Genomic DNA, 15,727 nt, shown 5'->3' on the forward strand with positions numbered 1-15,727 from the left:
TTTCTTCAGTCATGTTTAACTGCTGTGTTGTTTTTTTTGATGAAATGTTTGCCTCCCTCCATCTCTCAGCTGCTCCCCGTGCTTTAATCAGAGCAACCTGAGGACTCGGCACGTTGATGAAGTTGCTTCCTGCAGCTCTCCAAAGCGTTTCTGCGGGGAAGGCAGAGGCTGTGCCCATCCCCGCACATCCACCAGCACGGTGCCAGCCAGGAGGGGGCTGCTGCCACCTTGTCAAGGCTTTAACTCGATATTACCCCAGGATTGGAGGCCTTTTTCCATGGGTGAAGGCCCCCAGCCTCCCATGGGCACGGCGTTGCATTGCTGAGCATTTCTCTAGCTTGGCTCCGCCGCTCTTCCTCCTCCTCCACCACTCTTCCTCGTCCTCTGCCATTCTTCCTCCTCCTCCTCTGCTCCTCCTCCTCCACCACTTCTCCTCCTCCTCTGTTTTTCCTCCTCCTCCACCTCTTCTTGCACCACCCGGGCCCGTGTCAGCTCCCGGCTGCTAGCTCGGTGCGCGATTTACCGGCGGCGCCATCTGCTCGGGCTCACCGCGCGCTGTCCTTGTCGCTCAAGCTGAGTGCCACGCCAGCTGCGTGCGCGCCGCCCGACGCCTGCAGCCCCGCACACGTCACAGCCTCCACCAGGGGATCGAGCCTACCTGGGAGTGCATTTATTTTTAGAGAGTCGAGCCCCTAAATCAGTTTTCTGTCCTGTGGCCGTGTCCTGAGCTGGAGAGGCTGCACGGCCGTCCTGTGTTGTCCTCCACAGCCTGCTTTGTGTGTGCTCTTGCCCAAAGCGGTGCCCGTGCAGCAGCACGAGGAGGAGTTTGTCCTGGAGGGTGGATGCAGGAGCTGCTCACGGCGCTGCCCGTGCCACCTTCACCGGCACCGTCTGCCCCCAGGATGAGCCACGTGGCACAGTCACAGCCATCTGCCTCTCCCCACCCTTCATTTCCAGCTTCAATCAGCCCCGTTTTGGGGCAGGTGGAGCGAACCGGTCTACTAATCATCATTTCTAAGCCCCTGATGTTTAGAAAGAAAGGAAGTGTGTGTCCCTGCCCCCAGCAGCTGGGTGTCCGCCTGAGGTTGGGGGTGCCCGTGACTTCTTCCAGCGCTCTGTTTTGTGCTCGGTTGCCACTTTCTAGTGAAGATACTGCTTTGCAAGGTGTTCGTGTAGAGATTAAAACTAAAGAAGCTCCGCACCGAGTGTCCAAAAGCTGATCTACGGGAGGAAAAGCTCTACACTGCAGCAGAGGGGGGGGAATGGAGCCGGCTCTGGAAAGCCTCGGCTCTAAATATAGAGGGAGCGCGCTGCGCCCGGCGCTGTTTTGGAAAGTGTGGCTGAGCCATCGCTGCCTGTCCTCCCCTCCTCCCCCTGTGCTGCGGGGGGGCAGAGGATGAAGCAGACGTTCCCGCGTTTCGCTTTCTCGGTTTATTTTGGGTTTAAATCCAGTGGGTTTTTCCGGGGCAGGATGTGCCCTGATTTTAAGGTGAAACAAGGAATGGCTGTGCCGCCGCTCACACCGCCGTGCTGCCTCGGAATCGAAATGGGCGTTGGGTGGTTTTTTTACCCTTAATCTTGATTTCTGTGTAATGGAAATAAGAGTGAGGCTTCATGGGGCAGGACAACGTTGTTCCAGCAGGCACGGGGGCTTTGGAGCATTGTACAGGTGCTTTATGGCCTTGCAGAGGAAAGCCAGAGGAGGAAGCAGTTCCGAGGTGCTCTCAGCAGCTTTCGACCTTTCTTCTACCTGATTTTTTTAAAAACATTCCCAAGGTGGATCCCCAGCAAGCCAGCACAGTCCTGCAGAGATCTGGCTTAGAATCCCAAACTCTGGGGATGTTCCCAAAGTCGGGATTACCTGCAGATGCTGAGGGTGCCTTTTGTAAAAAAAAAAAAAGCGCTCTTCTCCAGTGAAATTGTCCTCTGCTTCTGAAATGAGAGTGTGGTAGAACTTCACTGAAACATCGCTGGTGGAGAAGTAATGTGCTCTGGAAAGCCTTGTGGGAAACGATGCTCCAAAAATGCCATCGGTCTCGTGGGTGACGGAGTCGGAGCAGCGCTGCCTTCCCAGAGATGCTCAGAGAAAGCTCCCGGCAGGAGGAGGGAGAAGGTCTGGTGCCCGGCCACCCCTTTCCTGCGGTGTTATCCCTCGTGGAACAGAATAAAGCCTGGCTGGGATGGAGATCTGGATTCGAGCTCGGTGATGGGGTGATGCCAGCAACCGCTGAGCCCCCCGCATGCTCCACCAGCCCGGCACAAGCATGCAGAACGCGTCTCGCTCTGAATTTGTGGGTTTCGCTTGCAGGTCGAAGGAGCCAACTCCTTAGTTTCAGGGTATTTTGCTTAGCTGATGTGAAACCCGTAGTCACCCCGGTGCTTTTCTTAGGGCCACGTTTGGCAGCAGGAGGCCTGAACGAGGGCAGATGCGTCAGAGGTGCAGATTTTTCTAAGAACTTGCTTATTGCTGTGGCGCGCAGTCTCTGCAGTGCTTCGGTAATAAATCTCGTGTACCACGTATTGCTTTCGCTCTCGTGGCTGGTTTCAGCTTCCAGCCGGGTCAATCTCAGCAGCAGGGGACTTGGGGTAGTTGGGGAAGAAAAACGTGGACCTCGCCGGGGCTCCTCTGCCTGGTGGGAGGGCGGTGGGGTGGCTGTGCTCCAGCCTAAACAAGGTGCTCGGTGCCAAAAATGCTGTAGGAGGAAGGGATGGGGGGAAGAGGGAATTATTTTGTCACTAATTCCTTATTCTCAGACATCCAGATGTGGCAAAGGCGTTGTGCAGCGACACTGGATTCGTGTGTGCACTTCTGTGTGCCTTGTTTCTGCATCATGTTGTGCTTTTCTTTCTTTCTGGGTAGTTTTAGTATTTACCCACCGGAATCAGGATCCTTGTGATCCATTCCCATGGTGTTACAGCTTCTAACGTAGGAGAGTGGAGCCGTGGATTTGTGTGTCCCTTACCTCTTTGTTTATTCCTGCCTGGAGCTTGGTGGCAGGGAGCAGGGCGTTTTTGTAGCAGTTGGCTCTAAAATGCAACGCTGTTGTCCACGTGCTAGCAAAAGCGTATTTATGCTCCTGCTGAACCGTATTTTGTGGTCGCAGCAGAGATAAAGAAGGTGGGAAATCAGCCAAGGGTTGCAAAGCATGTGGGTTCCCCCATGCAGCCGTGAGATCGGGGGGTGCATCTCGTTTGGTAATTTCTGCTCTTTTTTCCTGGCTTTCTTTGCTCAGTCGAGCCATCAGAGGCAGAAATCGAGTTTGCCGTTTCCCCCTTTCCTTTGCAACACCTCCGTGCAGGGCAGCAGCTTGTGCAGGGCGCTGTCAGCTCTGCTGCTCGCCTCCGAACAGTAGATGCTCTCTGAAAACCCAACGATGATGCGTTGTGAGAGTGGCCACAGCGCCTTAATTGTGGGCCTGTGGTTTGTGCTGGTGTTCGAGCCTATTCTGTGACGGATGCCAGAGGTGCTTTGAAAGGGGATAAGCTGAGGGAGGGCGGGCAGGTGGGTGTTATTTCTTCGAGACTCGGCGAAGTGGCTCCGGCTGATGCAGCCAGGTAGGACTGGAGCTGCTGGTTCAGCTAAGCGTGGAGTAAAACCTTGACGCTTGCATAGGCAGAACTTCAATCACTGGGTACCAAAAGTTGGTTTAATATCGCTCTGCGGAGGCATGGCTTTTCCAGCACGCCTGCAGTTGGGCCGATAATTATTGGTGGTGGCTAGATGGTATCAGTCGTGCCATTCAGCTTGGAGCTTTTGATCTGGCTGTCAGTTCTGCCGGGTTTTCCGTGGGCTGTGTAATTAAAATCTCACTCAAAATCATCCCCCCTTCCCCTGTCTGTTTTTGCAGGAGACGAAGGGCAGAGTGGAGATGGGCAGCAGACCGTGCAGCCATCGTCAGTCGCTGGAATTGGCTCCAAGCCCACGTCTCGGACCTGGAATACCGAATCCGGCAGCAAACGGATATTTACAAGCAGATTAGAGCCAACAAGGTGAGGACTGTTTGGCTACGTGGGGTTTTTGCCCTGCCTCCTAATGGCTCTCTCCCTTCCGCTGCAGCGGGGAGTGTGTGTGCAGAGCGTGATGCAGTTTTTCCCCCCTGCATCTCAGAAAGCACATTGCACGGCGCTGACTAATGGTGATGCAATTTGGCATGGGCTGAGTGCAATTCTTTTCCCTGCTTCAATACGGTAACAAGAAGAGAGCAATCCCTCACCTAGAAGTCAGTCTTTGGGTGCCAAACAAAACTACTGCTTTTGCACGCGTGTTGCACTCGCCCACCACTCCAGGCTTGGTTTTTTATTTGATTTGTTTAACCTTTCTTTCTCTTTGGGAGTATCTGAAGTCGGGGATAAGGAACAGCTCCACCAGAGGCTTGCTGGGGAAGGGAGGGGACCCTGGAGGAAGTTAGCTTCAGATGCTATCACAGAGCACAGGCTTAAAATTGAGTCAAAAAAAAAAAAAAAAAAAAAAAGAAAAAGAAAAAACTGTAGGTGCTGACCTTTCTTTGTGGAAGGAATTTATTTTTTTTCAGACTTGCTCTCAGATGGCAGGAGAACGGGGGAGAGCGGAGAAGGATGAGGAAGGAATCGTTATCGAGACTTGTCCAGGCGTGCACGTCTAAATGTCAGCCCTTGCAGGGAGGAATGTCTGGAGTTTGTGGCAAGAAGGATCTTGGGATTGCATCAACTTAGAAATCCTCAGGAATTCAGTGTCCAGTGAACTCTTTTTCCCAAGATTTACGGTGGAATGGGGATGGCCGGGAGGGAGACTTCCAGAGGGGCAGAGAGGCACGGGCAGGAGAGGAAGACTGTGGTCTTTTATGCAGCTATGCAGAAGAACAGGCTGATGGGGTGAGGGAGGGCTGGAAATGAGTAGGTGGAGGAGCCCGGCTGGCTGAAAGGGAATAAATACATCAGGGAGAGGAGAGGAGAGGAACCCTTATCCCTTCTGCCTTAATAAACCAGGTCTTGCAAGGTGGTTTTGAAGTATCAAATAGAAAATGGCTAAACATTTATGAGCTAATAAAGGAAGGAGATGGGGAAGCTCATCTCATGAAGTAGAAGATGCGGTGCTTTCCCCAGGTTCTGACAACTTGTCAGACTCGTGAAGTGGCCTCATAATGGCTACAAGCATCCCATGTGTTTGCATCTAAGGCTGCAGTCTCCGGGTCTGAAAGGAGAACATCACAGCATTGTGTCAGAGTTGAAAAGTGCGTCTGAGGGTTCGGGAAACAGCTTGTCGCCTTTTTTTTTCGTTTGCTCAAACAAAAACTCCTCAACTGCGGTAACCTGATGGGTGAATTCAAGATGAAGCCTGCCAGTTACCATGGCAAAAGAGTTGGGATACTCGGGATCTGAGGGTGGCTGCACAGGAAAGCAGCAGTCACAGCCCCTGTCCTTCTGACGGATTCATGGAGGTCACCGCTTGCACCCAGCTGTCGTGTCGGTGTCATGGAGCTCACGGATGCCTTGGCAAATGTGTTGGGGTTTTGTCAACGAGGAGCTCGGAGAAAGACTTCTAAATCAACTTGCAGCAAGCAGAGAAGACGAGGAAATAAACACACATAACGCAGGAGACTTCGAATGGGCTTGACTTCAAACTGTACAAGGGCAAGAGTTAAAGAATTTGGAGACACCGTCTTTTTTTGGTCAGCATAACTTAACTCTGGCTTTTTTTGGCCTAAAACATAAGGAGGTTAAGGTGTAGGCTCTGGAGGCATTCACAGCCACTATTCCTTTTTATTCCTTTTCTGGTTTTATTGCACTTGTACGTTAAAATGTCCATCCTGGCCGACCCTTGCAAGCAGGGCGCGTTGCTTTGTCAAAGCAAATGAAGGGAAGGACAGGGCAGGGGAAAACAACCTTAGGCTTTGAGGGTACATCGCTGCCCGGCGTCTGGGCTCTAATTGTGTTTTCAGCACATTGGGAGCGCTTTGGTCGGAGCCTGGCAAGATGTGGAGGAAAACAAGAAATCAGAGGCATGCGTGCACAGCTCGGCGTCAACTGCTGAGTTTCTGGCTGTCGGGCTTTGATTTTGTGTTGGTTTTGAAGCCTGCGTGCAGTTGATTGAAGGGACTGCATGTCCATGAAGGTAACGGGGTGTTTTTGTCTCCTTTCGCTGCTCTGCTTCCTTGGGCTGTTTTTAGAGGGGGTGCAGGATGATGCCAGTTTCCCCCATCGAGTCTGCGCACCTCCCTGCGTGTGGGTGGCAAGTGCTCGCTGTTGGAGGAGGAACGGAGAGCAGTTTCCCTCTCCCGTGTCTCTTTTCTCCTGAGTTTCCCCCGTAGATGAGGTAAATGAAGATGAAGGGCTCTTGGAGGAGTTTTGTGTAGCGGTGACTTGGCTGGAATACGATGACCAGGACACATCGGTGCGGTGGTGTCGGGCTCAGAGCACGACGAGCAACACCGCTGGGGACTCCCCATCTCTTCCAAAGGCTCCTGCTGTGTTCAGCCCCTTCCTTCCCCCTGGTCCCTTGGCAGAAGCTGCCAGCCTCAGCTGAACCTGCGTCCGAGAGCTGCGCGAAGGAGTTCATCATTCCTGTTTATTTTGGAGGATGCTGGTAAAAAGCAAGCGTTGCATGAGCTCAGAATAACTCGCCAAGCACCGTGGCTTTCCCTGGCCTGGAGGGAGTTGAAAGGGTGATGTTGCCCTTCTGACTCCTGTCTGTTACTCAGACGGGTGCAAATGACGGAGATTAAATATCTTCAAAGCAGAGAGCCCGTCCAGCCTGCGGATGGGCTGGATGGGGAGCAGAGCTGTGCACACCGCAGGCATCGCGCAGGAGAGTGCAGCCAAATCCCCAGCACAGGGACGTGCCTCTCAACATCCACCTGGATTATCCTGAGCCACCGGGCGCCTCGCTTCGTCCTCTTGCCTTTAGCTGAAGGCAGAAGTCCCCGCTGGCTGTTCCTGTTCCTGATGCGCACGCTTCCCCATCTCATTCTCTCTCTGAGCAAACACAGCCCGAGCGCTTTCCGGAGCGTCAAAGGGAAGCAGTTCCCTCGCTGCCAAGTTTGCATTTAGTCCCGGTTCCTCCCCTTTTTGTGTCCCTTGTCTCCTACACTGGACACGCGGGAACGAGCGACCTCCTCTGCAGCACGCCCGGGGATGGTTCGAGAAGCGGCAGCAGAACATGATGGGTGCTTCCGAGAGGGATTTTTCCAGGAATACAAGAACAGCACAGCAGCATTTAATTGATTTTAGGCTTCCAGCCTCTCTCGTCTGCTAAACAGCCTTCTGGGATCTCAGAAAACTATAGAAAATTGTCGTCGTGTTTATCTAGAAGCTGGCTGCTTCCTGATTGCTGAGGCCACGTAGAGTTGTATTTAGTTTATGAATGAGCTATTTTTAAATAAGTGATCCCTGAACGATGAGCTACCACTGTTTCTCTGGAAAGCCACAGCCGTGTTGTACAGAAGATGGTGTCAAGGTGTAGGATCAACCTTACGAGAGATTTGAGTGGCCACGTGCCATGGCTTCGGTCAGTGACACTGTTACGTGTGAAATCTGGTTTTGAGGACTTTGAGGGATGCCTGGCGGCTCTTTCCTCTCCAGATAATGTGTCCAGGTCCACTCTCAGGCTGACTGCCCTGGGACACATGGAGCAAACTCTGAAGTTGTTCCCAAATGACCTCTCCATCCAACTTGCTCCGGCATGACTTATCCCAGCCGTATTCATGGCCTTTAGGTTCTGGCTGTCACCCCTCGCACATTTTAGCCTGCTTTGGTGTGGTTTAGCTGGGAATAGGCATAAATGCAATGATTTTATTTTACTTTGTGCCATGGAGTGAGCAAGCAGTCCTGCCGCCGGAGTGAGCTTCGCTTGGAGAGAAACACCAACAGGACAGCGCATGCGACGGCTGATAAAACAGCGCTGAGCCACCGCGCTTGGTCCCGCTAGCTCTACGGCAGGGGCTTGTTTATCGGTGTTGTTCTTCCCTTACTGAATTTTGTGAATATCACTTCTTTGAAAAAATCTGCTCAGAGTTAGGAGTCTGACTGCAGATTTCTGGCACCCGCTGGAGCTGGTTTGCTCGGCTGCACTCGGTGCTGTTAAAGCAGCCGCTTCCTGCTCTGTGCTGCAGCCAGCGAGCGTGCAGGAGGAGGGGAAGGATGAAAAGGGAGCTCGGTGTCTGCTCCCAAAGGGCTGGAGGTGTGTGGTCTGTCCTCTGCCACCATCCTTCCCCATCCAAGTCCAGCTCCGATGTCAGGAAAATCCAGCGGGGGACTCGGTTTGGCATCACGTCTGGAAAACGGGGGGATGCAAGCCTCGTTTTGCAGTGGGTTCAGGTTATGGGGTTTTTATTTGAGGATGAAGGATGCGCAGTTTCCCTGCTGAACCCGAAGGATCCATGGTTAATTCGTGTTCCCTTCCCTCTTTTTCAGGGGCTGATAGTTCTCGGTGAAGCAGCACCCCCTGATCCTGCGGTAGATGATGCGTCCCGTGCCGTCAGCGCTGAGGGGAAGCTGGAGCCCGGGGCTGAGCGGCTGGTGAGTGCCAGCAGCAGGGCGATGCTGGGGGCCGGGTGCTCCGTGATCCTGGAGCCAGGAGGGATGCTCAAACCACAGGGCTCTGCAGGAGCCCCTGCAGGGCTTCACGTGGCCATGGCCCCGCTGTTGGTCCTGCCCCCTCCCGGGCTATTTTGGGGTTAATGAACGATACGATTTAAACACCTTTTAGCCCAGAGTTCCTTGGGTACCTGTGCAATATGCCATTAGCATGTTATGAAGCTTAAAAATCCTAACTAATCCTTTCCCTCTAGCAACAGTACCTCAAACTGAGAGCAGCACAATTAGCAAAGGCTTCTGAAGATGTGACTATTAATAATCTGCCGGAGCTTTACCCCTCAGAAAGGGAACTAATGATTTCAGGGAGATGCACTGGAAACTATGTGGAGTGCCAGGTATTTATTATTTAATGCAGAAATGTAGGCCACAGAGTAAAGGCTTGATCGTACCGCTCGCTCTGGCTGTGATTACTTTTGATCCTGCGGGACGCATCGGCGTATTAAAACGGAGGGTTTTGAAGTCGTGGTGTAGTACGAGGAGAAGGGTGGTCCCTGCCTGGCTCCAGCTCCTGCTGCCAGGCTGCAGAGCTGCCGCTTCCCTGTCCTGATGGGGAGAAGCAAAACTTCACTGCAGTGGGAGTGCTTGGGTTTTGCAGCCCAATATTCAATGTGGTTGATAGAGAGAAAAAAATTAACTGAAAGCGACCGTAAAATTGTACTTCAACTATTTCCTCCTGTCGCTGGTGAGACTTTGTCGGGGTTGTTCTGATAGTGAGCGATAGCACGAAATGCTGTGAAATTTTTGATTAACAGCGCACCGCGAGGGGTTCTGACAAGGGACTGTAATGAAATGTCCCCTTGCTTAACGTTGCCTTTCAGCTGTGCGTTTGGAATTTAAGGCTTTAATTAGCAGATTAGCTCAGCCCCAAAACTCCGCGGTGTAATTGGTGCAGCGAGCAGGTTGTGCTCAGGACCGATGGCGCTTCAGATGGAAACGGAGCCGCGCCGCAAGAGCAACAGGAGGCTGCAGAGCGGCGATGGCAGGGCCGCCACAGATCATGATTGAAGCAGAAGCATTACGCAGCGTCTGGTTTTGAACAGTGATGTCCGTCTGTCATCCCCCCCCCCCATCCACGCTTTAACCCAAAAAGCACTCAGGGAATAATAAACAAAGGCTGGGACAGCGTGCTCCGGTTCTCCTCGGAAATAGCAGGCTCCTGCGCTGCTGGATTGGCTGCTGGTTGGGAGCTGACCTGTAAATAGGCTGATAACAGAGACAAATAATCAAATTTAACAATGATAAGGAAGAAAATTTTCTTTCTTATCTGTCTAAATCAGGATGTTTATCCAATGATACGGGTATATTTTCAACCTGGAATCTGTAGATGGAAGCACTGTGTCCCTTCCGACTCTGTCCCTACAGATTTAAGACATTGTCCGTATACTTAAAATCACCACGCTGCCCTTTTTCAGGTTGTCTTAAGCATCTCTATATGGATAGAATAGAAAATGTCCAGAGATGTACATCTCTGTGTGTACAGAATAGAAAACATCCACAGATTTAGTACAGAGGAAAGAAAATGCTTGCTCAGGCAGCACTTCTGGTGCTCAGCCACCTCACTATTGCCATTCACTCAGTCCCTGCTTTGTCCCCTTTCTCATCCCTTTCCCTGGGACAGAAGCTCTTCAGACAGGGATTTTTATTGCTGGAGCAGTAGCACTACGGAGATCCGACCTCTTCCAGATTTTGGAGGTAGCAGTGACACGAGGAACAGGTACCAAGAGCAGCAAAGAACATCTGCGTGAAGCAGGCTTAGTTACTACGAAGTAAAGCAGTAGTAGCTAACGCCTGGCACCTTCTTGCAACAACTTCTGCAGCTGTCCTTGCTCCTCGGAGGATGCCTGCTCCCGAAATGGGCTCTTCCTCCCCCTGCACACGTGGCTGCTGGTGGGTGTGCGTGGCACCCGGCTGCCCGCTTCTCCAGCGGGGCTGGAGGCGTCAGCCAGCAGAAAGGCTGCCTGCAGGCACCCAGCTTTTACGCCCTCCTGCAGGAGGGTTTGTGCCTAATGAGACTTGCTCATAAGGATGGGGTGTTGAGTCACAGCCTTGATCTGCTCAGAGCCAGCGATTAGCCCAGAGACCATTCCTGGTGCATGAGGACACTCAGTGGAAGGGTAGCTCAGGCCTCTGCTGGAGAGCTGCTTATCGTTTTGGCACTCCTCGGGCTGCTTACAGTTAGATTTTTCTTTTGTTCAGGCTCGGAGAGCGGAAGAGGTCTGCAGTGCAGGGTTAGGGGAGGGAATACCTCCCATCTCATGCCCAGCTCTTCACCTTTGGGTCTCATCCACCCCTGGGACCTCCTTCGGCCAACCTGAATCCAGGATGTGTGTCCTTGGGCATCAGCTCGATCTGTAGGACGTGGCTGATAATCCCTAGAGGAATTAATCATAGCAGCAGTGAGGGAAAGGCTTTACAGAGCAGGCTTGGAAAGGTGCGTTGCCAACTTCCACTTTAGAACTGGAAGCCCAGGGTCATTAAATATTTTTGCCTGAAGATGGGAATAACGTGAAGCCCTGAAGAAATAACTCAGCGTTGATACCTGTTCATTGCTGGACTTGCTAGCAAGAGGACGCAGTTGAAATTTTAATAATACATGAGAGAAGATACTGATGGATGACTTGCTAGGACTTTGCCGTGCCCTGGGGGCTGTGTCTAGTAATGGGTGAGGGTCTGAACTTGTGTTTTTGGGGATGCGAGGGACATTTCTGGTCCTGGGTCATGGCTACCCCCCTCCCAGCACATGCTCATGGAGTGGATCCTGTGCTGCTGGGAGAGGTGCTCTTGCAGGCTCCTGGTTTCACGTGCAGCCAGCAGCAGCATAAAGCTGTATCTGACCATCCTCAAAGCTCCAGGCATCCCCAGGACCTGGACTTCCAGCCCCAGAACCTGGAGAAAAGCTCAGCGTGGAGCATCGCCGTGGTTCTGCTGTGAAGATCCCAGCCTGGCTGCCCTGCCAGCCCTGCAGAAGCGCGCGGCACGGGAAGGTGCGGCCGGGGATAGCTGGGGACAGAGTCTGAAGGCTGGAGATCTCCGTGCTTGGAGCTGGTCATGCAAGAGCCCGGTTAGGGAACGCCCATGTCCAGTGCGATAGGGAGAGCCTGCGGTGTGACTGATAAAAGGGACTTTGCCCTGACACTTTGCAGCTCCTCTGCAGGAGGCGGCTCGCCCCGTATTCCTATCTCAAATAACCAAGCCAGAGACCGCTCTGGAGAAGAGCTTCCTCCTTTAAGGCCCTTCCTGGAGGAGAAAATAAATAGCCCTGTTTCAAAAGAGCTCATGAGTCATGTGCACCCGCCCTCCCGCGCGCCGGCCCTGCCTCCGGCGGAGGTGTCGGGTGATGGCACGGGCTGGCCAAGGCTCTGCGAGCCGAGGGGAACGGCTCTCGCCCCGCTTCACCTCCTCGCTTCACCTCCTCGGGGTGCAGCCTTCAGCTTGCGTAAAGCTCCCAGCCCCGTCCGCCCCGTGCCTGGGGCAACCGAATAGCAGACGAGCCCATCAGCCCGGACAGGAGAAATGTGGTGTGTGTTTTTTTAGCAGAAGTGCAGAAAAGCCAGCCAAGTTCCTCAAATAGGCAGCGGGCAGAAGTTCTGTGCCTCGTCAGAAATGGCTCTGCCCCGGCTGAGCCAGGTCTCTGCTGGGCTCCACGTGGCCCAGCGCCGCTGTAACCCGATGGGGGTTGTTGGAGGGGTTGAGGAGTGGTTGCAGGGAAGGTTTATTGAATCGAGGCCGGTACCAGTGCCTCTGAGAAGGAGCATGGGATGGGCAGGGTGGCTGCCTGGACACCCGGATAGATAAAACGGCCCTTTGTCTTTTGTCTTTTTTATTAGTGCTTGAAATGCACCACCGCCCTTGGGTGCACAGAGGGGGAAGCCCAGCTAGGGAGACATTGGCAGCGAGTTTGGGAAGTGCTGCACAAGGGAAGAAAGTGGGGTTAACCCCAGGAAAGAGGAGGAGCGTGGCTGAAAGTAAAAGACAGGGCTGCGAGGATGGGTTTGGGGGAGCCTCGTGGCAGGGCAAGGATGTGCCAGGCCTCACCGGCACCGATGGAGAGCGGGGATGCTACGGCAGGAGGCACAAAGCCAGCGTGTGCAGGGAGGTGACAGCGACAGCCCCCCTCTTTTGCCACTTTTAGGCCAGCATGAGCTTTGCTGTATTCGATATTTCCGTGCTGGAGCCATGCAGTAGCTGCAGCTCGTTGTAGCTTGAGAGGGTTTGTCTGCTTCTCACACCCAAGGCAGGAGGGAGAGGAGGTCTTCAGCTTAGCCCGTACTTGCTTCCCTCTCCACAGAGGTGTTTCCAGCTTTGTGTGTATCCGGCACTTTGAAAGGGTTGGCCCGCTTACACCCCAAAACCACAGCCTGGGTGCATTTTAATTTAAAAGATCTTGCAGAGTGCTCTTTGGACCGTGCTGGCACAGGTATTGAGTTAAAATGCAAATTGACTTGTCCGAGTCCGCTCTCTTTGCTGCCCATTTTCCCCCAAAATGCTGAGGCAGGCACTTGCAGCTCCGTGGCTTGCAGCACGCCGTCCGACGCGAGAAGCAGCCTGCGAGCTGTGCAGGTGGTCAGGAACTTCTCTGCACCTCGACACAAAATGCTAAAATCTCCTGAAAAACCTCAGCCCAAGTCTTCCATGCTCTATAGCGGTCGCCCGAGGGGAATTTGGAGCCTTTGCTTCTCACCTGGAAAGCGCCGTTGTGGATCCATCCTCTTGCCAGAGCTGCTCCCCACTGAGTCCTTACAGCCCTGGTCTCCTGTTCACACTGACTCCTAAATCCCTGGTTTGAAGTCCTGCTCAGAAGCCCGTAGCTACAGTGCAGAAACCTCAGCTCGAAACTAGCAATAAGAGCTGTAGCTACTTAAGAATATTTCTAAACATTAATTTGTCATTTTTTTTCTCATCCTTCTGTAGAGTGTTTCTGGATCCCAGCCACTAGAGAACTTGGGGATTTCTGCTTCAAGTACTCCTGAATCCCATCCCGCCAAGCCCTGTGGAGCACCGAGACCCGTCAATGGAGTTATTAACACGTAAGCTGCCCGTGTGTTACGGATGGAGTCTGATTTTTATGATTGCAAAGCAGCCTGTAACGTGCCGGTTGGTAGTAATTGGGTGGGTAATGGTATGAATGGTTTCTTTTTGAAAAAAAAAATATGTTTGGTACTAGATCGTGCTCGGAAACAGCGTTGGAGGAGATCTCTTGCTTGAGGTTTTATGCTGCATTGTTTTTCTGAAAATGGTATTGAACTGAGCTGTGTTTACATGAGCAAGCCCTGCAGGCAACTGTGCAGTGAGCATGTTCAAAACTGTTCCTTTATGGGTATTTTTAATACACTTGCAAATTGGGTGATTCAAAGATACTCGAGGCCTGCTTGCAATTAGCTTGCAGAAATCTGTAAACCATTGGCCTGCGTTTCTGAAGATGTAGAGGAACCCAAATCCCATTGATTTCCTTGGGAATGGGATTCTCTAAATCCTTTGTTTCTCCAGGTTGTTTTTGTTAAGAAAATCTTTTAAGTGCATAAATGCAAACAAGCGACAGAAGTTCTCCTGTGCTACAGGATGATTTCAGGGTTGAACCCTAAGTTCTGTAGTGGCTAGAGAAGCGCTGCCAGCACCTTTGCCCTTGCTTAGTACCTTGGGCAGGATGCTGCAGCGTGAGCCAGCGCAGAAATACGGATTGACCAACTCATCGCTACAGCTGAAACGCTGCAGGCTACGACAGGGCCCTTTATATGCCCGTAGCCTTTGAACTACAGAGCATTAGACTGCAGGGCTTTCATGTTTTGCATTTTTAGAAATGAAACACTTGTGAAATACACATGAAAAGCTGGGGAGCTGCTCTGGTATTTCGTGCGTGGCGTGGTGTATTGATGCCACGGCAGGGTAGGGTTACTGCACGCGGACAGGAAACTCCTTTGTGTGTGAAACAGAAAGGTGAGGAGCAGCACAGCAGTGACACCAGAAAGGTGCAGAGAGTTGTTAGAGGTACAGTTACCGAGTACGCATCGGAATCAAGTTTACATCTATGCTTATTATTTTTACTAGAAAATTGCAAGGTCTCTGCCTTGCGCTCTCTAGCACCTAAACTCACTAGGACCTCTAGGCTTAAGATACCCTGAACTGTAATTCTGGGGCAGGGTGAATTCTAGGATTAAAGCTGTTTGTGGCGAGAGTGGCTTTTGGGGAGCTTGTTCCATGCCTGGCTTTAAGAACTGCTTTTTGTTCAGAACTTCCAAAGCTTTTTGGTCAAAGGTTGAGAGGTGGGAGAGAATGTGGAAAGTGACCAAAGCAAAAGCAGAAATTTGAGCTGGCTTAATAAAACTACTGCCTTGTGAAACTGCAGTGCTTTTAACCCTGCTAAGGTCTGCATCTCGACCCTGTCTGGTACTGCTGGGTCATGGGGGATGGCTGAATGAATAACGCTCGTCTTTCTTCCTCTCCTCTCTTCTTGGGCAGTCTTCAGCCTGGCCTGGCAGAACACGCTCAGGGAGATGGCCAGGAAGCTGAGGAGCTCTTGCATAAAAAGCAACGACTGAACATGGTTTCTTCATCTGATGGAACGTGTGTAGCAGCTCGCACTCGCCCAGTACTAAGCTGTAAGAAGCGGCGGCTTGTTCGACCTAGCAGCATTATGCCCCTTTCCAAAAAGGTTAGTACTGTCCTTTTTTTCTTTTTCTCTTTTGCTGCATGTAGAACAGGGTCCTGGTAAGCTCCTGATGTGTTGGCCCACTGCTTTTTATTTACATGAAGAGGAGAAGCTCTTAATTGATGGAGACTTCTGTTAGCTGTCACTGTGGAGGGGAGATGCTGAATTCTGACATGAGGCCTTATTTTCTAAAACCAACCAGCCTAAGGTAAACTTCAGGCTGGGTAGTTGAATGTGGTGAAGCCTGAGCAGTGAAGTGAACCTGTGGAAAGTCAGGTATCAGGAAACCTTCACCCTGAGCACAGGAATTAACACAGACCAAGAACTTGCTGCTGCTTGCTTCGAGGAAAACTGCAGCTGTCTGCCCAGGTGTACGGGGGATGTCTTGCAAAAGGCCTGCAGAAGTGACCCTGCTCCCTTCTGCTACTTACGTTTGGAAATCACTGAATGTTGTGATTCTGTTCCTTTCCTTTTTTTTTTTTTAATTTTGTACTCTTCTCTGCATAGTCC

The 15,727-nt window shown here is 52.1% G+C and overlaps 1 protein-coding gene across 9 annotated transcripts in view; it reads left to right on the top strand.

Annotated features, from left to right (window-relative positions):
* Positions 1–15,727, top strand: part of KANSL1 (KAT8 regulatory NSL complex subunit 1) — a 91,765-nt gene that overhangs the window by 58,578 nt on the left and 17,460 nt on the right. For all 9 annotated transcript variants that reach the window (XM_084496206.1, XM_084496212.1, XM_084496213.1 and 6 more), the window contains 4 exons: positions 3,849–3,990; positions 8,389–8,493; positions 13,483–13,598; positions 15,028–15,220. In XM_084496206.1, coding sequence (XP_084352332.1) covers positions 3,849–3,990; positions 8,389–8,493; positions 13,483–13,598; positions 15,028–15,220 — 556 coding nt within the window. The remainder of the gene's footprint in view (positions 1–3,848; positions 3,991–8,388; positions 8,494–13,482; positions 13,599–15,027; positions 15,221–15,727) is intronic.

Source organism: Aythya ferina (genome assembly GCF_964211825.1).
Source record: "Aythya ferina genome assembly, chromosome: 23".
Taxonomy (NCBI): Eukaryota; Metazoa; Chordata; class Aves; order Anseriformes; family Anatidae; genus Aythya; species Aythya ferina.